General features: G+C 45.2%; 1 protein-coding gene and 1 pseudogene across 3 annotated transcripts; one reads left to right on the forward strand and one right to left on the reverse strand.

Annotated features, from left to right (window-relative positions):
• Window positions 1-4,975: 4,975 nt before the first annotated feature.
• Hfe (homeostatic iron regulator) lies at window positions 4,976-12,591 on the reverse strand. Of its 2 annotated transcripts, none has more exons than XM_021215714.2 (6): window positions 12,342-12,591; window positions 9,722-9,985; window positions 8,459-8,758; window positions 7,142-7,417; window positions 6,908-7,015; window positions 4,976-5,707 (listed from the first exon to the last, which is right to left on the reverse strand). In XM_021215714.2, the coding sequence occupies exons 1-6, from the start codon at window positions 12,427-12,429 to the stop codon at window positions 5,667-5,669; spliced, it is 1,077 nt and encodes a 358-aa protein (XP_021071373.1). In that variant the 5' UTR covers window positions 12,430-12,591; the 3' UTR covers window positions 4,976-5,666. The 2 variants fall into 2 exon arrangements, with proteins under 2 accessions (XP_021071373.1, XP_029403432.1); XM_029547572.1 differs by lacking the exon at window positions 12,342-12,591 and adding an exon at window positions 12,276-12,329.
• A 10,284-nt stretch (window positions 12,592-22,875) lies between these two features.
• LOC110334293 lies at window positions 22,876-24,272 on the forward strand (annotated as a pseudogene). Its single transcript, XR_002381113.1, has 2 exons — window positions 22,876-23,082; window positions 23,318-24,272. The product of XR_002381113.1 is annotated as a PC-esterase domain-containing protein 1A pseudogene (transcript).

A 24,272-nucleotide genomic window follows, 5' to 3' on the forward strand; every position in this document is an offset into this window, starting at 1 on the left:
GACAAAAGATGCGGGAAGACGGCAAACTTCCCTTTAAATAGGCCTTTTGCGGACCTGATTGAAAACTAGAGGCGTTAGGCGGGGTTTTCGAATCCGGGTCTTGGAAAGGGGTGGAGCAAAAAGGATGCGTCATCGGAATCTGAATGTTTTCATTGGCTAGCAAGTCCCAGCTATTCTTTGCATGCGGTGTCTCTTAAAGACCGCATTTAAATCCTGCAGAAAAACTTCTTTTTTTTTTTTTTTTTTTTTTTTTTTTTTTTGCGATCCCCCTTCTTTCTCGCGAAAGAAAGGTTTATTGGGGCCATTCCACAAAGCAGACATCCCCATTTCTCGTTTGCTTTTATTTCTGTCTTGTATTAAATTCTTTGACGGTTTCTTTGTGAGGACTCAGGTAAGATGTCCAAAACAGAGTTAAATATGCAAAGGATGTCCCTTGTCAGTAAAGTTTAAGCTAGTCCCTGGTAGTTTTGTTTGGGTAGACATAAACATTGAAAAAGCATCTCAAGTTGAGCACCCTAACTGCAAGCTTTATATTCCCTATCTCGAGTCAGGGACCTAACGACTCCGTCTATCCTCTTTTTTTTTTTTTTTTTTTTTTATAAAATCTGTGAGAAAGTCTACAAAAGGATAAAGTTAGGTTATCCTCTACCGGCCTTGATTCCAAGTTTGTTTCCCTTCCAGCCCTTATTAATCACAGCATGGCTTGCTCAGCTTAAGAAAAGACGTGTTTTGTAGAGCTGGCAATTACAGTACAGGGCTAATACTTGATTAAGGTCATTACAAAGTCTACAAGGTCCTGGTGAAGCTTGTGATAAGATTAGTGATGTCAAAATAAGGCTAATCCCCACCTCCCTATTTAAAAAAAAGGCAAAAGTCTCAATGCGGGTTTAATGTTGATTTTGGAATTCCAAATTTTCATTTAACAATGATATAGGAGGTGGCTCAGAAGTTAAGAGCATTTGATACTCTGCCAGGAGGTGCAGATTTGGTTCCCAGAGCGTAAATGTTAGCTCACTACCATGCATGACTCTAGTTTCAGGAATCGGACGCTCTTTTCTGATCTCAATGGCTCCCATGAATGTAGACAAACTATTCACAGAGACAAAGTAAAATATAGAATTAATATTATGGCTAGTTTTTAAATTAAAGCCTGCTGACCAAAATGAAGACTTTTAATTCCTGTCTTTTGTTACATATGCTTATCACAAACACTTTATATCAGGGGCCCCAGCAAAGTATGAATTACAAAGACCACATCCAGAAAAAAGTTTCAAAATTTTCCCGATAAACTTCTAAGACTATTTTGAAAAATTAACCATATTTACTCCTTACTGCAGAAGACAACAGAGGTCTGCTACCAGGTAATTCCTATTGAGGTTTGGCAAGAAATAGCAAGTGTTCCACCATTGGCTTTCTTGAATAAGTATTGTAGTGTTCATGAGCTGAATTAAAATCCCAGCATAGGGACTGGTGAGATGGGGCTCACAACCACCCATAATGAGATCTGTCGCCCTCTTCTGGTGTGTCTGAAGACAGCAACAGTGTATTTATTTATAATGATAAATAAATCTTTAAATAAAATAAAATAAAATAAATCTTTAAAATCCAGCATAGCCATTTTCTAACTACAAACTAGCATTTTCAAACAACGAGTTGAGTAATCTCTGTGGTTTTTATAACGGAAGTAAAAGCTAACAATGATAAAATGTGTTCCTCATAGAACTCCTTGGAGGAATTAACACTGAGAACAGCCTAGCATCGAGCAAATATTTGAATAGAACTACCTAAAATGTTACTTTTACAAAGAGATGGAGGAGTGGTAAAGATCTTACTTGGCATGCCTTAAACATTGGGTGTGACTCTCCATACAGAAAGGTATTCTGCTTTAGAAAACACTCACTGCCCAAGAAATGTTACTGGGTCTGGCCAATGGGGAGGGGAGTAGGGAAGCTTTTCCTCCTAATACTGTTTTTCCTTTTCTCCACGTTGGACAGTTAATAAGAAACAGCAGACCTGAACCATCAGAATGTTTGCTGGGCAGAGAATGGCCAGGGGACGTCCCTAATGTGTAAACAATTGCATCTATGATAGCATCCCTGCTTTCTAAAATAAGGACCCCCCAAGCACAGAGACATCGCATTGGTGTGCTGTATCTGAAAGAGGAGGGATTAGTCACCATAGAACAAACGAGTTATGCTCCAAAATGTTGAGGAAGATTTGAAATTTCAGGTATCAGTCAGCCCATACACCTCTCATGCTTAGAGCTTTTCAGAATGGCTTCATAGCCATTATTGAATCGGAGGTTTTTTTTTTTTAGATATTGGTTTAAGAGCCGGGCGTGGTGGCGCACGCCTTTAATCCCAGCACTCCGGAGGCAGAGGCAGGTGAATTTCTGAGTTCGAGGCCAGCCTGGTCTATAAAGTGAGTTCCAGGACAGCCAGGGCTACACAGAGAAACCCTGTCTCGAAAAACCAAAAAAAAAAAAAAAAAAAAAACCAAAAAACAAAAAAAACAAAAAAAAACAAAAAACAAAACAAAACAAAAAACCACCACCAACAAAAAAACCACACCAAACAACAACAACAACAAAAAGATATCGGTTTAAAATAACATTATGAGAAAACGTGGCACTGTACCAGCACAGTTCTTCTTTGAAATGTGTCCAGGGGGTGCTGCACTGGAGCTGTTCTGCACCACTTAAGAGGAAGTGCTCCCAGTGAGGAACTCCCAGCAGTCATGAGTCCCTGCTGAAGGAGCCTCAGAGAAGTTTGTCTTCTCTACACTCTGATCTTTTGGTAGTTCAGAGGACTCAGTCTTGCCTTGGCATACCAGCCTTTCCAGCACCTAGTACAGAATTCTCTTTTCTATACATTTCATGTACTTTCTCTTTTTAAAACACCTTCTACACACAGAGACACACTTTTGTCATTTGTTCTTTTAAGAACATTTCATGTGGCCCAGGCTGGCCTCCAGCTCACTATGTAGCTGAGAGTGAGTTGGACTCTGGTGCAGTTGCCTACAGCTCTGGTGTGCTGGTGTTCTGGGCATACCTAGCACATCTGGTGCTTTTCTGGCCAATGCCCTTTCCCTACACTTTGCCTCTCCCCAACCAACTGTGATGCTGAAGTAAGCCACCAGGTGTCACCCTTCTCCTATCTACGACATTGTGTTACTGTTTAACCAGAAGTGAGCAGAGATGGGAGATTTGAAATCTAAGTCTCAATTCCTCTAATGGAGCCCCTAAAATTATATGAAAAGGTCAGAAGTGATACAAAACATACAAAAATGCAAATGTATTATTTGGTCGGTATAATTATTATACCATTACTTAGCTGTAACGTGAAGCAGAGGAAAGCCAGTGGCATATTTAGGGACAATAAATCACAGTGAGCTTGCAGCTTGGCTTGTAGATTAACACTGCTTACAGCTCAGATGATGGTGCCCTTGTGGCAAAGGAAGACTGTCAGTCTCGTTCTCACGGTGCAGTGAAAATATTCTAAAAGACAGATTTTAAAAAAGGACAAGACTACAGTTGCATTGCTCAGGAGGTGTAGTTCAAGGCAGGTCTGAGCTCCTTAGTGAGCTTGATGCTATCCTGGACTATATGGTATCCAACTTAAAAAACTTAAATGAAAACTAAACAAACAAACAAACAAAGCCAAAATTAGAAGTGATATGTGTCCATAAAATGATATGAGTTAACCACCTTCAAAAGATTGGCTATAATATCAACTAACCTGTATAGAGCAAAATTCAAAGGCATGCTTACCAAATCACATGGTTCTTGGTTGCACACACTTTGAGGAGAGTGATACAGAGGTCTTGCCACTCACTGAGGAAATGATGGTGCTACGTTCATCTATTCCCAACAATGAATTAAAAGTTTGATGTGTTTTTCCTACCTAACTTTCACAAACAGTAATACAAAGGTCAAAAAGAGGTTGAGGTCTCAGCTCAAATTCAGTGTTCGTTAAAGAAATTGGTCTGAGGCACATGGGTTTCAAGATGGAATTTGTACCACAGTCAGGCAGGCAAATGTGTGCTTAGGAGGAGGTGAGCATGTGCCCTCTGGGTGGAGACAGGAGCTCACACACATGTGCACACACGTGCACACATCTGTGAACACTCAGCCTCATGCAGACAGATGTGTATACGCACACAAGCATGCAAACACAGGCTTGAGTTTTTAACATTAGATGAATGTCCTTTCTGAAGTCCAGTAATGTGTAGGTTGTCTAGATTGGATTCTAAAATGGGCCCAACAGTGAGCAGCAGGACCCAAGCAACTCCCAGAATTCTCCAAGCCATTCGACAGCTTCCATTCTACTGCCTTAAGATTGACAGATTCTCAGCTGCCAGGACAATCACGTTAAGGTTCTGAGTCCAGAGGCACCAGCTTTGAGGGTACCAGACAGATAGGCTAAGCTTTTTAAATGAAACTTAACAAAAACAAACAAACAAACAAACAAACAAACGACAGCAAGCCATATGCCAGAGGAAGCAGGAGACTGGTGGGGGGATGGAGTCACTACTTAGTCCCTGACCCCTCCCTCTAACTTTGAAAGGATTCGTGATAGCTGAGGACGGGTGAGTACTTGGCAGCTATTTCCCATCGTGTGGGTCAAACTCACTGAAAAGAAACCCCAGGAGACAGGAAAAGGGCCATCTTCTCCTTTCACCACTCACTTCATGCCACTCATACAACCGAGTGGTACAGAGGGTGTATCTAAGAGCCAGGATGGCATTTCTACAGCTGTGTTTATCTACCTCTGGTGAGCGGTGAGAGTTTTTTCACTTTTTGCATCTACAGAGAAGGAACATGGTTACAGATAATAATTTCCACTTCCTAGACCCCTCAGGACATCTACACATGCTTTATGTTTAGCAGGTGAGCAGAGCAGAGTACGTAATTGAGCACTTCCTCAGAACAAGTGCAAGTCACACTTTACTATGATAATTGTTCATGGTTTCCATTTTCGGGACAAGGAGAGAGGGTACATCATAGGCATCACGTCACAAATGTCTATGATATTAACCTTTGAAAACCTCAAGTCACCTTTGTGCAGATATGAACACAGAGCTATCGTTATGCACACAAACATCTACATTTTCTCATAGGGTGATTCCTCAAGTTGCACAGCTGTGTAGCCTTCATGGCTTTATTGATGACCCATATAACACTCCAATGGCAGAGAAGTCAGGGTATGGTGACAGAGGAGTCACTATATAACAGATGGAGGACAGTTGAGCGGATCCTGGATTCTAGGATATAGATGAAAAATTCTGGCACAAGTATGTGTGGGCATCCCAGGATGAAGGTTCACAACTTCTTCAGATGTGGAAATGAATCATGTACCCACTAAACTTAGAGGGGCTTTTTACATAGACATACGGAGTCTAGGTGTGTGAAGGAAACATAGGATGCTTCCAAGAAGCAGCCTAAGAATCGTGAGACCAGTTCTGGAGGGAGAGGTTGCAACTGGGGCAATCACTCCTACTCAGGACCTGAACTTAACTGGAGAAAACACCGTAAGAAAGTGAGCAGGGAAAGCTAAGAGCACAGTTCTCAGGCAGTTTCCACGTGTTCGGTCCTAGAATGGAGCAAGTGTGGCCCCTCCAAGTCTTTGGCTGAGTCTTCTCTCTTCCGTGGTTCTGCAGGCTGCAGGTCACTCACAGTCTGTTAAGACATAGCCACCCATGGTTCCTCCTGGGAAGGCAAGAGAGCCAGGAAGAAGCATCACTGGCCAGGCATCACCTTGTCCTGTCCCTTCCCATCTCCTCCCTCCCTGACCATGCTATTCAAGGACTCCATTGGATTTCAGAAATGGTTACTCTCCTTTAGGGCAAGCTCTAGTGTGTTGCGTAAAGGTTGTCTTTGTATTACTCAAATGCTAATTTCTGTACCAGGACTTGAGTACAGGGCTCAGTACTGGTGTAAGGAGCCACGTGGCAGTGGCCGGACAGAGCCAGGTGGTCAGATTTACTTAAATGAGTTAGTAGAGAGTTTGCCAAGCTAAGGCCAAGCTTTCCTAATTACTAAAAAGTCTCTGTGCTATTACCTGGGCTGCTGGTGGGTTGAGACAGTCGGGACATAACCATCCGTGTGGAACTGTTTAGTAGCTATCTAACGGCGTTCCTTGTCACCTAACTCACTTCCCCACAAACACATTGTTCCCTTGTGTTTTTGTGACTTCACCAGCTCTCTAGCTATCAGAACATAATGTTCCACAGGCCTATGTAGACTTGCTTCTGTCTCCCTCTTGTTTTGTCCATGCTACAGATACCCAGAAAGGGGGGGGGGGAGAATTCATTGTGAGTGAGGAACACAGAAAGTCAGGTACAAGGTCCAATAATACACTCTCCTACTCAGCATTGTGGTGTGTGTGTGTGTGTGTGTGTGTGTCTGTCTGTCTGTCTGTATTCAAAGAGAGGGTCTCACAATAGAACCAATCCAGACTGGCCTTTAACTCATTGCAATCCTTTTGCTGACATTAGGGTCACAAACCGCCATACCAGTTTTCCATATCCTTTCTCGATGTAGTTTGAGCATTTCATCCAGTGACCCCTCACGTTCTCAGGGGTCTTCTTTAGCTATACATACTTGTCATGAATTCTATTCCACACTAGATTTAGCTTCGGGGTCCTACCCAGTGGCTTTCTCAACCTGAAATCCCCCTACTCTACCTTAAATAACACCTACATAACAGTAGGGGTCTAGAAGGTGTTTCCTGAATTAGGAACTTCTTGTCTGGGAAAACCAAAACTAAACAAAACATCCCCAGAGATGGGCTGGCATTTTCAACACAAAAAGCACAGTGAGGGTTTCCTACAGAAGTCACATTTTCTGCAGGAATAGTGTGTCCCAGAGGAAGAGGCACCATGATACTTCAACCACGCTCCCACTCACCTGAAGCCTTCCTTTTCCTTAAGATTAGGAACAGAATTCCAACCACGATGGCACAGATTGTGACCCCACTGATGATTCCAATAATCATGGCCTGAGACGGCAAGGGCTCTAAAAACAACACATGAAAATTCAAGCCCATGACTGCCACATCCCAGCCCACAGCAGACCACTCTCTTACCGCAAAAGTGACTACCTCTCCAACAGATGACCTCTGCCCTGCATGCCCATCCTCACCCCAAGAGGCAATGAGAGGCTGGTCCAGGCCTGGGTGCTCCACTTGACAGGTGAACCTTGTCTCGTCTCCAGGAGCCACAGCCAAGGTCAGCCAGCCCTGATAGGTCTCATCCCCGTTAGGCAGCACATTCTTGGGGCTGACATCCTTGGCATCCAGTGGCTGGTTGTCCTTCAACCACCTCATAGTGATGTTCTGAGGGAAGAAGTTCAGAGCCTGACACCTTAGAGAGGTCCCCGTAGAGGCCCAGCGGCGAGTCACTTTCACCAAAGTAGGCACTTGAAGGGAAAGAGGAAGTACATGAGGAGGCTGCTATATTCCAGACGGGAGGACTGGAATTTTCACTTCTCTTTCTGGGAAGGAAAAATAGCGCGCGTACACACACACACACACAAACCTGGCTGCCAGAGATGCCATTTGGTATCCTGAAAATGGCTTCAAGATAAAGTCACACACTAATGAAGTGCCACATCGGAGAACAGTCATTTCAGTCTGTCCTCCTCTTCAGCACCGTCTGTCCAGGTCCTCTGGCCAGGCCACTGACAATACCCTTTCTAATTTATTAGTTCATAGTTGTGTTATATGCTTCAGTATGAAGTGAAAAGTCCATCAGCAATAGTGGGTTCACACTTTGAAATCCAAGACTTGGAAAGCTGAGGCTGTGTTTTGTGGCTAGTTGGGCCTACCTAGTGAGATCTAGACCAGCCTTGGCTACAGTGTGAGAGACTGTCTAAAGATGAAAACAACAATCAGACAAACAACAATGAAGCAGATGGTTTATGACTGTAATTCTTGAAAAAACATAGAAAGCTGAAGCAAGAAGATTTCTGGGAGTTTGAGGGCCAGGCTGGGTTACATACTAAGTTAGTCAGTGTGGGCTACAGAGTGAGATCTCGGGGAGGGAGGGAGGGAGGGAGGGAGGGAGGGAGAGAGAGAGGAGAGAGAGAGAGAGAGAGAGAGAGAGAGAGAGAGAGAGAGAGAGAGAGAGAGAGAGAGAGAGAGAGAGAGAGGAAGAAAGGAAAGAAGGAAGGAAGGAAGGGAGAAAGGGAGAAAAAAAGGAAGAAAGAAAGGAAAAAAGAAAGAAAGAAAGGAAGGAAGGAAGAAAGAAAGAAAGAAAGAAAGAAAGAAAGAAAGAAAGAAAGAAAGAAAAAGAGAGAGAAAGAAAGGAAGGCAGAAAAATAGAAATGATGAAAATGGAAATTTTAGTATTGAGGAAGTATTGTCCTCAACCTTGGGAGTGGCTGAATCCATGACCTGGTGCTTGGGATTCCCCTCCACTCCCACTCTGGAGTTTAGGGCCTGAGCACAGTTCCTCATACCTTGCTGTCCCAGAACCCCTCTCCCCAGCTCCAGGAGCCGTTTCAGCTGCTCAGGGCAGTCCTTCTCCAGGTAGTCCCTGTTCTGCTTGGCACGGATCTTGTAGTCATCCCATTCCACCTTGGTGGCCCAGGCCCCTGGCTCAGCTGCGCTCCAGTTTAGTGTCTTGGGGCAGAATTCCAGGTGATCTTGCCCGTCATAGCCATATCTCCAGAAGCCACTGGTACTGTTATCCTCATGTAGCTCACAGCCTAGGGCCACCTGCAGGATATGGGACTCGGGCACCACTCCCAGCTTCGTGACTGGAAATAAAAAGGTTGGTTTTGTCTTCACCATCTCCAAGTAGTGAATGATCTGAGGCACACAACTATCCCCCTGTTGGTTTTCCCCCACCACACCCCCAGGATCTCACTTCAAGATACGTTACAGGATATTTGAACCTGTTTCTAGCTTGTGTGGCTGAGCACACACCTTTAATCCCTTTGTCTGGAATAGACTTGCCTATTACTCACCTTTAATCTCAAGCAATGAAGGTCAAGTTAGTTTGTAGAAGGAAGCACTCATGTTTGAAAGTGATGTCTGATGAAGAGGCAGACAACTGACAAATCAGAGTTGACAGAATAGGATACACCCAACTGTCACAAGAAGATAGAGGAAACGTGAGAGACAGACAGTACAGGAGGAGAAGCTTACATTCCGGGAACACAGGAGCGTCCGTGGAGACACTGCAGTAGAGTTGTGAGGGAGAGTGGAGAAGCACAGAGAAGGAGGAGGCAGTGTTACCAGAAGAGTTTTACAATGACCGATTGAAGAGAGAACAAGCTAGACACAGGGGAAGACAGAACAAGTAAGAGGAAGAGAAGAAGCCAGAAGATTAGAAAACATTGCCAGAGTGAGTGTGAGGCCAAGCAGAGCCTCTGAAGAGGCTGAGAGAAAAGCCAGATTGAATAACCAGCTGCGAGAGGAGTTGGAGCCAGAACAGCTGAGTTGAGCCAGCCAGCCAGAGTTCAGAAAGAGCTAGAAAAAGTCAGCGTATTGAGCAGCAAGCCTCAGAGGCCGAGAACATCCTAGGCTGAGATTAGCTTGTACGGAGGCTAGAAGCTTCCCTGCGTAGGCCTAGGTTAGTGGACAGAGGCAGAGAGCCTCCTAGACATCAAGTACATCAAGACAATAAAAGTATTTCTTTTTCAAAGCTATATCTCCAGGGTTGGAAAATAGTGCTATGCTCTGAGCACCTCAGGGAAGTGACTCCGCGCCCCACATACCCTTACTGTGGTTATAGTTGCCCATGATGGTCCAGAAGTCCACTATGAACATGTAATCCCACCCTTTCAGGCTCTGACTCAGATGCAGCCACATCTGGCTTGAGGTCTGCCCCAAGATCCACGGGGTCCTGGGCTCAGCACGACGGCTCTCATGATTGTAGGACACAAAGAGCTGGTCATCCACATAGCCCCTAGCCTCAAACAAAGGCAGCCCGAGGTCTGGCTCTGAGGCACCCATGAAGAGGTATCGCAGAGAATGTGAACCTGGGGAAGTCAGCAAACATTCAGAATGGGCAGCCAGCCCGATAAGGATGCAGAGGTCCCACAGCCCTGGGTTACCTCCTGCTGCCGGAGAGTGAGTCCTCCCTGTGGAGTGACAGTTCTCTTCCCTGCACAGCCCTGACTGTTCTGGCTGTTCACTCTTATTCTGCTCACCTTCTTGATGCTCTCTATTTGAGCGGATAGGTTATCCCCATACACACGCACAGCACCTTAGACCCGGACTCTGGAAAGTGTTTGGGTTTCTCTAGCTATGAAGGCCGAGCTAGGAGGTGGTGTTGAATCCATTAAGATGAAAGTCCTAAGGATTGGAGATACTGGGTTTTCTCCACTTCCATCTCTGAACATTATCAAGTGCAGATGTTTGACTAAAAAAAAAAAAAAAATGCTGGTGAGTGTCCTGACACACAACTCAGGACAACCTGTCAGCAAACAGAGGACTTCCAGGAAAGGGAGCTGAGCTGTCAGGCACTCTCAGCACAGGCTTTTCCCATTACTTTCCCTCAACTCCAGAACAAGGTTGCTCAAGGGTACAGCCTTAGTGCTTAGAACAGCACCTGGCACGGGGCCACCGTGTCACAAATGTTTGTTGCCTTGGAGAAGTGGCTCACACTTCTGACTCTAATACTCTGGAGACTGAGGCAGGAGGATTGTCTCAGCTTTGAGTCCATCCTGATATGCATAGGTGAGTTACAGGTCAGCCTGAACTACTTAGGGAGACACTCCATCTCAGAGTTTCTGGAAGAAGAAAAAAAAAGATCAGATTTAAGTTTATGTTCTTTGCGTCCTAAGGAAAGATCTGAGCTAGTTAACTGGCAATAACTGCTGTTTCCCAGTTCATAATTAGTCAAAAAGGATCACAGATCCTAGTGTTATTAAAGTGCATTAAGCAACACTTTGGCATTCCTTAGAAAAGGCCTGTTAATTCTTTTTTAATTTGCAAATCAGCAAAGCCCTGCTGAACAAGGTCCTGTAGAGCAGTGGTCTACCCTTGGGGTCACATCTATGAGATACCTTGCCTATTAAATATTTACATTACGATTCATAAGAGCAAAATCACTCATAAAATAGCAACAAAAATAATTTTATGGTTGGGATCACCCCAGCATGAGAAGCTGTACTAAAGGGGCACAGCGTTAGGAAGGTTGAGCTCCACTGGGTGAGAGCCAGGTGCTCTGAAGGTGACTGACAGGGGGAACCAGCCCTCTCACCCACAGTGAGTGAAAGGGACGGAGGCCTGGTGCTCAGCCTGCCTCCTGTATCTCATCAGACTCCTTCCTGCTGGATTCTCCTCTCTTAACCTCTCTTATCCTCTCCCAAGGCTGAAGACACAAAGATATTGTCCCAAACCTGAAGTTCCCTTGGATTACAGGAATACCATCAATGCCTCAGGACAGGAATCACCCTGTTTCCCCCAATACCCGCATCACACCAAAGCAATTAGCTATGATTTCTAGGAAGCACATCGGGGCAGAAGAAATTGCTCCATTGTGCCCTAAACAACAAACAGATGAACAATTTATGGACTCCGATGTAGGATCCAGAGCTGTCTATCCAGAGGAATCTGTTTCTTTCTCTAAATCTATATGTCATAGCAGGACCCTGAAGATGGACTCTTTTGCTGGGCCACTTGATCTTCCCAGTATGGCTACAATGAATGGAACTGTTTCCTTATTACTGGACTTCTTAATTGGAACCCTGTTACCAAGCACAAGGGCTGCCAGAGTCCCGACCTTCTGCCCTAAAATCTTTGGTTACAGTATTACATCCGTTTGAAATGAAAATGAGGTTTCTGGATGAAAGAACAATTGTCAAGAGTGAGGAGAGGTCCAACCCCCACCTCCCCTCCCCTCCCGCCAGGCTCCAAGTGACCTTTGCTTTATCTCACACATACACACACACACACAAAATTAACACATTGGGGGTGTGACCCAGCCCCCCTAGCGCTCACAAGGAAAACATCCTCAGCCCCTTTCCCAGCTCCCTGAAGAGAAAATTCCAAAGGGCTCCGTTGGTCACTCTTGGTGATAAATTTCAGATCCCAGGTTAGTTAGGGAGGTAGGACAACACAGTTCACAATATAAACACTAAAGCAGAGATTGGAGACCCAGGCTCAGCTAAGCCAACGTGACTCCTCGCTAGCGACACCCTGACAGAGCAGGGGCAGAGGTGCCCTAGGCTGCTAGTGGCATGGCAGGTGTTCCCTCTGGGGGTCTGTTGCTGAGAGCTGGAAGAGATCAGAGAGGGAGCTGTTTGTTTTTGAAGGGAGAAACACCTGGCATCAAGGAAGCCACTTTCGGTTTTGCGTTCCACACCCCCACTTTTTTCCTCCCGCACTCACGCGGTGGCCGTGCCTGCGGGGCCACGGACCACAGCAGTAGCAGCAACAGCAGCAGCAGCCGCACAGGGAGCCCAGCTGATAGGCTCATGTCCCCAGCTGGGTCCACCGGTCTTCACTAGGACCTGGAAACGTGGAGGATCCAAGAAGTCACCCTGTAGCCATTGCTGAGGTTCCAGACCTCTCAGACAAAACTTCCTGACAGGCCAGGTCCCTTTCCGGGACATTGGTGGAAAGAAACAAGTTGCAGTGGCTCAAGTCTGTGACCCCAGCACAGACTGAGCCACTGCTGAGTCAGAAGGAGTGCTGTGATTTCAAGTCTAAGACTACATAAGGACAGTGTGTGCTACAGAGCGAGACTGATACAAACAAACAAACAAACAAACAAACTCTAAAATGAAAAGGAACAAGAGAGAATCCAGAACTTGAAATCTGTCTACTGATGCCAAGAGTGCTTGCTTGTGCAACAACAGTCAGTGACCCAGCACCCCTAAAGCCCCAGTCCCTTTCCTTAAACCAAAATTGCTGTGGATGTTCTTAATTGTGAAAACTTATCACAAATTTGAGATCTAAATATTCAACATTTCCACACTTATGCAAAGAACAAGAACTGGGAACGTTGTGTCAGCAACAGACACACATCCCACTGGGAAATATCTGTTGCCAGCTATCTCTTAAAATCCTATGTGGAAATCACCTCCAGAGGTCCTGTTAACATGCCCACCCATCCTCCTCCTAGGATGGCAGGAAGACCAAAGCTAGATAACAGGTATTCACATGTGTTTGAGCTCTCCTCAGTATATGAGTGCGTCCCTAACTTCTCTCACACATACATGTGTTTACATGTCCTTCCTCCACGACTACACATCTACCTAACCTCCCTCTCCAAACTCGTATGTATGTACTAAATGCTCTAACTGTCCACCCAACAAACATGCAACTGCACCTCACACCCACTGGAGGGAAAGAGGGAAGGCAGGTCAAGTTATAAAATCCAACTTTGTTGCATAATCTGAAATGTCAAAAAACACACACCATATTGTAAAGTAGAGATGGATAAAAGATTTTTAAAATTACACATACATACACACATATGTTTATTTATTGTGTGGGAGTTATATATGTAGGCGCACTTGTGGAAATCAAAGGATGACTTGCAGATCTTGATTCTTTTCTTCTGGTATGTCAGTTCCAGAGATCAAACTCAGGTTGACCGGCTTGCCAGTAAGTACCTTTACTTGCTGAGTGACTTCACCAGCCAGGAATACTAACCAAAATTAGTCTTTCTATTCAGTAAAAGATATTATGGATAAAGTTTTATAGCTAACAAAATATCAGAGACATTAATAAATTGAAACATACAAAATGATTAGTAACTAGAATACAAAAAGTATTTCTGTAGACAAAAACGATTCTGGCAGAAACTCAATAGCAGAACTGGATGAAAGAAATGAACATAAAATGGATATACTAGAGAGCCCAAGACACATGGTAATCAAAGAATAGTAAAGCAATATTTCATTTTGCATTAGCACGTTGAAAAGTTGAGCAATGCCCAGCATTGATGAAGATAACGACCTGGGGACCCTTGTGCACGAACAAAGGAAGTGCAGGTGGGAGATTCCACTCTACTTCTCATACATAACCATAGAGTACAACAGGGTGTGTGAGCAGGTTGACTTACTTCCCCGACATAACGGAATGATGTATTATATGGAATTAGAAGCAATGCAAGTCAGTTAATGCATTAAAGAAACCTCCATGAGGGGACAGTGTGCCGATGCTGCATCAAGGAATAAAAACACAGATTTTTTTTTTCTCTATTGAATTACTCTGGCCTATTGTCTCCCTATCCCTTCCAGCTGTCTATAGTCAATGGTTATTGGACTATCTGTTGTTAGTTGTGTGTGTCTGATCTGTCCCTGGCACCTTTCTGTTGAGAGAGAGAGAGAGAGAGAGAGAGAGAGAGAGAGAGAGAGAGAGAGAGAGATCTGTGCCTATGACTAGCAAGGAACTTTCTTCTGTATTTATTGGTGTGTACAGAAAATGGTACCTGAGGTAAGCTAGGAACCATTTTCTGAGATCTTTAAAAGAAGCCTCTAAAAGGTGCCTTACTGACAGTGACTCAGACTAGCAGTGAAAACCACGGAGATGTTATAACAGAGATGTTATAACAGAGATGTTATAAACGGAGATGTTATAAACGGAGATGTTGCTTTCAACACTTACAACATATTTGGTTTAAGGTCTCCGTCCAACTGTTAGCTGCTTTCAGTAAATGATAACACACACGCACACGCATACACACAATCACATAATTCTGAAAAAGGAGTATATAATTTAAGATTAAACTGATGTAGTTAGCTAAGGTTGCAAAAGTTAATTACATGGGTATGAAGGTATATTAAGATTAGTCTCGTTGTTCTCTTAAAGGCAGTTTAAATAAAATAAATACCGTAGGGGAGCAGGTTAAGTACATAGGTTCATCCTCTTTGAAGCTAAAAGGAATTTTCACAAAAGTGTGTCACTATAGCAATATATTAAATGACCATATTCACCTGGAAAACCAGTAGGACATGGCTCCAGTAAGTAGAAGATGTATTCAAGCAAAACATTATGTGCTTTTATGTACCCTGTCACTGAAAACAAACAAACAAACAAAAAAGAAACAATCTTTGGAATCTACTGAAGCTTTTCCTGGAAGGGTGGATGAAAAGTGACAGAGAGGGACACAGGGAATGTGCTAATAGACTGAGCATACACACAGCCCATTCACTGATGGTGTCCTGGCAGGAATTGGTGGGTTGGTCTGGAAGATCAAAAACGTTTTACAGTCCACTTGCTGAACACAGGAAATGTCTGCTGTGAGCTTTTTCACTCCTTAAAGGAGATTGGAGCCTTGCTCCTGGAAACTGTTTTCTGTCTTTGGAAACCAGAAACGGTCTGCAAAGAGAGAAAAATCTGTGCTGCCTCTTTTCAGTCGTGGTGATGCAATGCTGTGAAAGGATCTCTTACATCCCAAGAGACTGGACCTGTTGCTGGGTCTCACAGCCCAGAATTAATAATACACCTTGAGGTTGCTAGCCTACCGTGTTTGTTTAACCTGCCTTTAAGAGAACGATGTAACAAACAGCCTTACTTGCCTCGGATTTCCCATGTAAGCAACTTTTACAACCTGAGCCAATGCATAGCTGCAGTCTGAAATTATGTACTCTCCCATAGCCCAGACCCAAGAATCATGTGTTGAGGGGGAGTCACCAGAGATGACTGCTTGGACATACTTTCAAGCCAATAGGAAGTCTTTTTCAGTTGGCTGATGACTACACTGGGTGCTTGGGATCCCAGCTTAGCACTGAACTACTATTACAGTGAGCTTTTAAACACGCAGAAAGAAAAAACATTGTTCTGGGTTGATATACTTCAGTTAACAAGAACACTTCACCAGAAGTGGAACTACAGAAACCAAAAAAAAAAAAAAAAACCAAGGTTATAGAGCATTTAGGAACTTTCCCAGAACTATGGGCTTGGATGGATTAGGTCTTTGTTTTCATTTTGGCTGGAGATACTGCCTACATGTTGAGTTTTATATCCTTCCATCATGGAGTCAGTTATACTAAGGTCTGGGCTCCTGTTACGTAATGTGCATGTATCATAATAGTCATTTGCAAATAGGCTGGCTCAAAGTGGTCTTATAAAAATGAATATGCACCATAAATGCTGAACGAAGCACACAAATATTGTTTAATAATCAGTGACCTTTGCCATACTCTTTGCAACTGATTCAGCTAGGAACCATTTGGAGCTAGTATATGTGTTAAAGATTTCTATAAAGTATCCTATTCCCTTCCCATGTGATACTTTCTGTGCTGGTGAATAAAAGCAAGAACTATGCCCCTAGTTAGAGAAAAGGACGTAGACACAGAGACAGGCAGAGGGAGAGATTCACAAGGCAACTTTCAGAAAGGCACAGAGTCAGACTCCTACAAGAGACGGGTAGGACAAAAGCCACAGGGAGCATGACATAGAGGATTCCAATCTGGGCTTGTTCCTGGTTCAATAACACCAAGTGACCGCGCTTTGTGGTTTGATTTCTTTACTTAATGCGACACTGACACATTACCGGTGACACCGAGTTTGTCATCAGTTCATTAAGATACAGTTTGCATCCTAATTGGTTGCACTAACTTTCTCAAAAAGCAAAACATGCTTGCTTTGATAAGGGTACGCACACCTCTGAAGGGTTCCATAAAGACTCTGAACCACAATTCACACTGTTTAGGGCTTATCGGGAACACACTTTTGATATAATCCCACACCCGCTAGCGTTGTTGCTTTCTGGGATCTTCCTCCTATTTCTCTGCATAGTTGAATATCCCAGAGTTACCTGGTCAGTCAGCTTTAGCACATGCAACTCCAACACCACATAGAAGGGAAGGAAACTAGCCTTCACTAGGACACCAGGTATATATCTATCTGGTTTTCCCTTAAGGGTGACCACATTCACCAACTCCAACCCTAATGACTTACTGCGTCTGTGGTTCTAGTCAAGGCCTTCCTTCTTTGCCTATCATCAGAGAAACAAGGGAAGAATCACAGGTTTCTGTGCCATAGGGGACCATACTCCAGGAAGTCTGACTGTGAGACACTGAGCGAGGCAGGTACTTCTGGGAACAGATTCTTGTAGGAATGTACTCCTAAAGTGTCCACTCCTTTATTTTCAGATAAAAGCTTCCTTCTGCAAGCTGATCATGCTGTGGTAGTTTGAATGAGAATAGAGAATAGTCCTCCTTAGGCTCTGGTATATGGACACTTAGTTCCGAGTAGATGGTACTTTTTGGGGAGTTGATAAAGCCAGGCTGGAGGAAGTGCATCACTGCGGGTGGGTGTTGAGAGTTTATAACCTCCAGCAACTTGCAGTTATCTCGCTTCAAAATTGAAATTGAGGTCATCACATAGCCACACAGGGAGATGGAAGCTGCCTCAAACCAGGAACTTATCTCTTACTGGAGCCAGACTAATGGGCCAGCGAGTAGCCAGGGAGTTAAGAGAAACATTAAACAACTACAAATAAGAATAGATGCCCTGGTCTCTAAAAGGAACACTATCCCAGTTCCCTGAAGAGGTAGAAGGACAGTTTATCTTAGGCAAGGTGATGCACAATTGAAACTGTAACATGTCTCTGGCTCTGATTCTTAATGAGAAACACCAACATAACTTTGCTTTCTTACTTTGTCATTTTGGTTGGGAAGTAGGTGCCCTTTCTGAGTTGAAATATGAATCCAATCCACCGGTGAGTATTAAATTAAATGTCATTGAAGTTCCTGTTCAAGGTTCTTGTGATCTTGGTCAGGATGTCATCAGAGTTATTAGGGGCAGGGCCTGGGCACTGGAAACCTAATATGCTAGGGCATCTCAGGTGGGGCAAACAAAACAAAACAAAACAAAACACAAAACAAAACAAAACAAAACAAAACAAGTGATGGAAAGAAGCAGAAGGGAATGTATTCATCAAGACCCTATTAATAGACACAGTGAGACCCCTACTCCACTCAGTCTGATTCTGGGGTACTGACATGAAATCTAGGAATAAGCAGAGAGCAAGGCCTACACACAACTGTCCAGGGTGTGGTCCTGCTCTCTTTGGCTACAGTCTCCCTGGCAAGGTAGCCTAACAACTTGTCAGCTTGTATGAAATCGTGGCTGGCTCCTTTCTCAGGACAAGACTCTGGGGAGATTACAATTCCTGGAGCCAACAGTGGACCTCAGCGTCTCTTGGGTCTTCATTCCTCCATTAAGATCATAAGGGGTGAGTAGTCCTTTCTTTGCCCCATGCTTCTAGGATGACCCCTGCTCTGACAGAATTAGGTCCCGGTCACCACTGGACTGTGTGTCTATGAGCCCTAGTGGTTCTAATGGATGTGAGACTGGGGTAGAGGCCAGGGCAGGAGGCTGGGATGGGTCCTGGTGAGTGGAAACCTTAGGTACATAGAGGCTTCTTCCCAGATGGCTTGCATTTTTGAAAACAGCACTTAGTCACCACTGACAACAGCATAGTGCGGTGCCCAGCTTTTTAAAACTCTGCCATGCGGGGCAATGGGCTATGCACAGACAGCCTGGTCTACATAGGACGGAAGGCGTTCCCTCATGTCTCCTGGACCCCTGGCTCCTGTTGAAGTTACTGCCCCCACAGCCCCCACAGGAGAAGCATGTGACTAGCAGTCACAGAGACACTGTCCCAAGCTTCTGACCTTCAGGCTAGACTCCTCCTCACAGTTACCTAGCAACAGCAAGATAAGCAGCCCTTCCTCCCCCCCCCCCCCCCCCCCCCCCCCGGCCAGATACAATTCTTTACACAATTCCTTTACTTTTTTCTTATTCCCCTTCTTGGATACTCTGTCTCTCTCTCTCTCTCTCTCTCCCTCCCTCCCTCCCTCTCCCTCCCTCCCCTTCTCCTCACTCTCTTACTCTTTAAGCTTTTACCTCTCTCTCTTGAGCTTTCACCTTTCTTACTCTCTAGCTCCTTTTCTCTCTTTCCCTTCTCCCCTCTCCTCTCCTCTTGGCTATGGTCTCTCTCTCTCTCTCTCTCTCTCTCTCTCTCTCTCTCTCTCTCTCTCTCTCCTTCTATCTTCTCTCATTCCCTCTGCCTTTCTACAATAAAGCTCTAAAACCCTAGACTGTCTCTGTTCATCAAGGCCTGCCATGCTTGGACGATGGGACAGGCTTTCTCCTAAGGAGCGGCTTCTAACCTCCCATCAGAAGGCCTTCCTGTGCTCCAGCCATGGACCGGACTAAAGTCTCCCCTGCTTGGGAACCACCCAGGGCCCCTTCTTTCCCCCTGCCCTCTCTTCCCTTATCTCTGGGGCCTAGTGCTGCCCCATGGCCCCTACTCTGTTCTCAGCTCCTCTGCTATTTCCAGCATGGGATACCAGAGATTGAGAACCTGGTACCTGGGGCTGCCCCTTGTCCACCCCTCGCCGTGTGGGGTCAGTGGCTTCACAAAGCCAGATGCCCACCCGGGGCCACATGGAAAGCATCCCGCAGTCCTCCCTTATCTGCCCGCCCAGAGTACAGGAACTCTGGCCTGCCTCGGGCTCTCTCCCTCCCTCCTCTTCCCCTATACCCATGCCCCCACACTGTAATACCATTTTGACTTTAGGGATGTTAGTTGCAGAATGACTCAGGTTCTAACAGAACTTAGTCCTGCTCCTCATAACCAGACTTTGGAAGACTTTAGTCATTGTCGCCCCCTTTGAAGTTTGAGACCGGATCTTGGGTTCAGACTTCACTTCGAGAACCTGACCTAAGGTTGAACTCGAGTTAACCAACAAGCTGGGCACCTAGCACCACTTTCCAGGTTACTGGCCAACAAGTTGGCGCCTGGCACTAGTTTCTAGGTTACAAGCTTGCCCCTGGCATTCCACTTCCTAACAACCAGCAATCAGGAGGAAGGCAGAAGCTAAGTTTATGGTTTGGCTCCCAGCACCAGCCAATTCTGTTAAAGGGCAACAAAGTTCCGTAATGCCCCCACCCCTAATCAGTGTGTACCAGGCTAAAACCCCCTTCACTTGCTTCCTATAAAACCTTGTCCTGCTGAGAGCTCAGGGCTTCACTCTCCCATTCTGCTGTGTCAGAGACAGAGCCTGGTGTGGCCCAAGTTGGAGCTTGTAATCAAGTCCTTAACGTGATTGCATTATAATCAGCTCCTTGGTGATCTTTTGGGGTCCATGAAACAGGCACAACAAAGTCACAACCCAGAACCTTTGTAAAACATAAGGCACTGATGTTCCAAAATGGTTTTTCTTCTGCTCATTGACAATAGAAAATGAATTTGGGATCACTGTCAGGATGCCTCTCTCTCTCACACACATATACTTCCTGATTTCTTTCAGACCTCAGACACAGCTCTCCCTCCTCCCCAAAGCAGATATTTCTTGTGATCTGAAAAATTTCTGCCGTCCAACTCCTTCCCTCTGACCTACTTACGCAAGGCAGGGCCTTTTCCTCTGATCCCACCTCCCTCCTCTTCCTTTACCTTTTCCCTATCTCCTTCAGAGACTCTGGCCCTATCACGGTTACAGGCTAAGTCTGCACACATGGACATGAAAACAAAAGGGGGGTAAAGAGTTCAGGGCTTTTGTTTATCATTCTGTGCTATTTATTATACAGTTTACAAGGGAGGGAAGGCACCTTGCAGAAGAGCAAGTAAAAGCTACTGTGAAAACGAGGCTACCTAAGAGATTTATCAGCCTCAAGCCTGGGGGCCTTGGAAGTGCTGTAGCAATTCTGGGGTTCTGAGCACCTACTGTGCACTCTCATTTATCTCCATTCCAGTGCATATATGTTGCTGGGATCCGAGTCCAGGCAGCAGCTCCATCTTGGAGACGTCTGGCAACAGGCATAGTATTTTCCCCAATAAGAAATATGGAAAAAGTTACGACGTGGAAGAATGGGAATTTCGTTATTTGGTACAGCCATATGGGCATATGGGGCAGAACTTTCAGCCCTGTTCTGAGAGTTACTGACATGAGCTTTAACTTTAAATAGGGGGAGAATTGGGCAGGAGATAAGCCTTTGTCACACTGTGGTCTAGTAGGTCCCTATCTCAAGTCTGGTGTGACAGGGCCTCAGAAGTTATTACGCCCACTATAAAGTGACTACCTGTGTTTAGGAGGTCAACTTCAGTTCTCAGCATCCGTGGCTTAGTCACTATTCTATTACTGTGAAGAGACTCCATGGTCCGTCTTCCTTACTCATTAAGCACCCGCAGGCCAAGGGAAAAGTCAGAGCCTTTCAATACAACTACTAAGTTCGTGTTGTATGCACATATCTGGAGACTCCTCCCTCCTCCACATCCCAACTTTCTGGGATCTCTGAAGTAAATTCAGTTTGCATGCAGTCAGCTAGCTGCATTATAAACCAATCGAAAACTATGAAGCTCACTAAGGCTCCTTTATAAAGCAAAAATAAACAACAGTTACTTCATAGGATATTTAAAAGTAGACTTCAATATTTCATATTTAATATAATGAATACATTTAATAATATTTAAATATTCACAGATACTTAAAACTAGAAAAGCTGTTCTAAAATGATAACGGTGTAGGGATCTTGATTGGGTTAGTTTTCTCTTCCAGTTATATTTAGAATTAAAAAGCAAGCAAAAGTGTTCGAGTGAAAGAGCAGAGACTTCACAAACACCACAGACAGCAGCAGAGTCGGCTGTTGAAGAAAAACATTCACTGAGGGTGAGGAAAGAAACACACATGGACTTGACACAGAGCAAAAGACCCTCAACAAGCCAAACAGTCCAATCTCTCTCTCTCTCTCTCTCTCTCTCTCTCTCTCTCTCTTTCTCTCTCCCCTCCTCCACCCCCTGCCGCCCAGGTCTACCTAGCTCAGAGAAAGGTAGGGTGGTTGATTCGCCCATAACTATTGTATAACATGTCCTGATCAGGCCTCAAATTTCTTAAGCTAAACCATCAGCAAAGGCTCACCGGAGAGAGAACAAGGCCTGCCAAGCTATTGTGTTTAGCTACCATGCGTTCGTCTCAGGGCAGGAGGGTGGGGAAGAAGTTGTCATCTTGGAAATGTGCTGCCTTTATTACGTAGCTATGACCATTCTCCCTGTCTGTCTGAGTACCAAGGGATCTGTCTAACTCCTACTCTCTCGAAAGAATATACGAAGCCATCAGCACAGTGCCGGGTACCCCAACTCAGGGCAACTCTGGGTCGTTAGGACTATATATACCCTGATATGCTTCCACTGGTTCAATCTATCCTTATCCTTATTTCTTCTAGAATTGGAGGTTAAACCCAGTGGCCATGAATGTGTTAGGCAAGTATTCCACAACTGAGCCACTCCTCCAGGCCATTTCTTAATTTTTATTTTGACAAGGGTCTTGCTAAGTTGCCCAGGTGGCTTGGCACTTGTTCTGTAGCCCAGACAGGTTTTGAAATTGCAACTCTACTGCCTTAGTCTCTTGAAGAGCAGGGATGACAGGGAGGCCTGTGTCCCTGGGCCTGGCTGATGGTATTGTTTATGAGAGGTTGTCTGCTTTCCATCCGGAAATAATCCAGTATTCTCTTATAAATGGGTTAGACTGCGGTTAGCTTGATAAAATAAATAACAAAAAGCATATTTAGCTCCAGAAGGTGCTTGTGTTCCTAGCTTAATTCTACACTCTCTCTATGACACAATTAAAATGACTTTTCCCCCTGAAACAACCACTTTCTCTTTTGGTGTCTACCCTAAACTAACAAGCATAAAATATAACCAGTCTTGTATTGCAACCCAAGATGCTATACAGGAAGTTAGCTGTCCTGCAAAACAGCTGTTTGAAGAAGGAAAACAACTCTTTCGCTGAAGTGAGGTTCTTCTCCGTCTGTTAACTTGTTCCTCCAAAAAAAAAAAAAAAAAAAAAAAAAAAAAAGTAGTCCTATATGTTGGCTAACACCTGCAGCCCCAACATTTGGGAAACTTAAGTTTGAAGCTATCTTGAATGAAATAATTCTAGGTCAGCTATGGCTACAAAACGCGATGTCGCACTGCCTGCCGGGAAGTGCCATGGTCCACTTCCAAGCCCTGGAAGTCCAGCAGCTGCTACACAACAAGTTCGTGGTCATTTTGGGGGACTCCATCTAAAGAGCGGTATATAAGGACCTGGTACTTCTGCTGCAGAAGGACACACTGCTCACAGCTTCCCAGTTAAAGCCAAGATGAAAGAAGCTTGGCAGCCATGCCAGTGTTGGATGGGTGCAGACCCTGGCCTGAAAAAGACCACCTACCTGGCTTGGATCTGACGGTCGGCGTGTGGGTGGGTGGCCAGGGGGAGCTGAGCTTTGCACAGGATCAGCTGGTGACTGGGGGCCAGCTGGGAGAGCTGCACAGTGGGAAATAGTATTGCCAGGTCCGCCAGTTCTGCTCTGGTTCTGGCCACAACTTTGTATGCTTCTACTTCCTCACCCGTGTTTACTTCAAGTACCTAGACGATGTCTTGGAGGAGTTGTGATATGGACCTGCCCCTGACCTAGTGATCGTCAACTCTTGACTCTGGGATCTCTCCAGATATGGCCGCTGCTCAATAGAGAGCTTCCGGGAGAACTTGGAACGAGTGTTTGTACGAATGGACCAGGTTTTGCTAGACTCTTGTGTGCTGGTGTGGAACTTGGCAATGCCTTTTGTGGAAACGTGTCACTGGGGGTTTCTTCCTGCCAGGCTCCAGCACTTCGCTGTCTCTTCTACAAAGCTACACTAGCCGGGAACTACTGTTTCCATGTCCCAGATCTCCAATTCCGTTTCCAGCATTGTTGTACATCACCGTCATCGAGATGGTGTCCATTGGGACCAGCATGCATGCTGCCACCTCTCATACTTCTGACCCGCGTACCCAAACATGGAGCTACCCAGACATGGCCGTCTCCCAGACCTGTGGCTTGAGGATTGGCCAGAGATGGATCATTCATTCCAGGGAAGCCATTAAACAGCCCCCAGACTTCAGAGAGCAGCTGGCCTTGCCCTTGCTCCCATCTTTCCATTTGCCTTCCCTCATGTCTTTTCCTTACCCACTGTAGCCCTCACCACCTCCCATGTTCCCACCTCTGCCCCGGAATATCCCCTTTTATCAAGGCCAGCCCTTTCGACCCTGTGAAATCAAATACAATGCAACGGAGGGCTTCTCAATGCCAGGATGTGGCCCTAGAATGGACTTTGTGCCTGGCCTCCTGCCACCATCAGTCTCTGGCCCTGTCTCCCAGGCTCAACACCGGGGAACAGTGGTCCACCGAAGCAAACCATGTTGTGTTCTAAACAACCCCTATCATGTACCAAGGATCGGGGACCCATGCAGGCATCGACTCAGTCATTCAGACAGATTGAGCCACACATATAAACAGGACAGAGGGGGGCATGCACATTCGGGAACACGGCCTGGGTAG

Source organism: Mus pahari, chromosome 16 (assembly GCF_900095145.1).
Source record: "Mus pahari chromosome 16, PAHARI_EIJ_v1.1, whole genome shotgun sequence".
In the NCBI taxonomy this organism is placed as follows: domain Eukaryota; kingdom Metazoa; phylum Chordata; class Mammalia; order Rodentia; family Muridae; genus Mus; species Mus pahari.

What these genes read in the sequence shown, in the direction of transcription:
- Hfe (XM_021215714.2), bottom strand. Translation starts at nt 12,429, where the DNA reads ATGAGCCTATCAGCTGGGCTCCCTGTGCGGCTGCTGCTGCTGTTGCTG. An exon ending in CCCGCAGGCACGGCCACCGC is followed by an intron (nt 9,986 to 12,341) that starts GTGAGTGCGGGA and finishes TGACTTCCCCAG; the next exon opens with GTTCACATTCTCTGCGATAC. An exon ending in GCCTCTCATTGCCTCTTGGG is followed by an intron (nt 7,016 to 7,141) that starts GTGAGGATGGGC and finishes TGTTGTTTTTAG; the next exon opens with AGCCCTTGCCGTCTCAGGCC.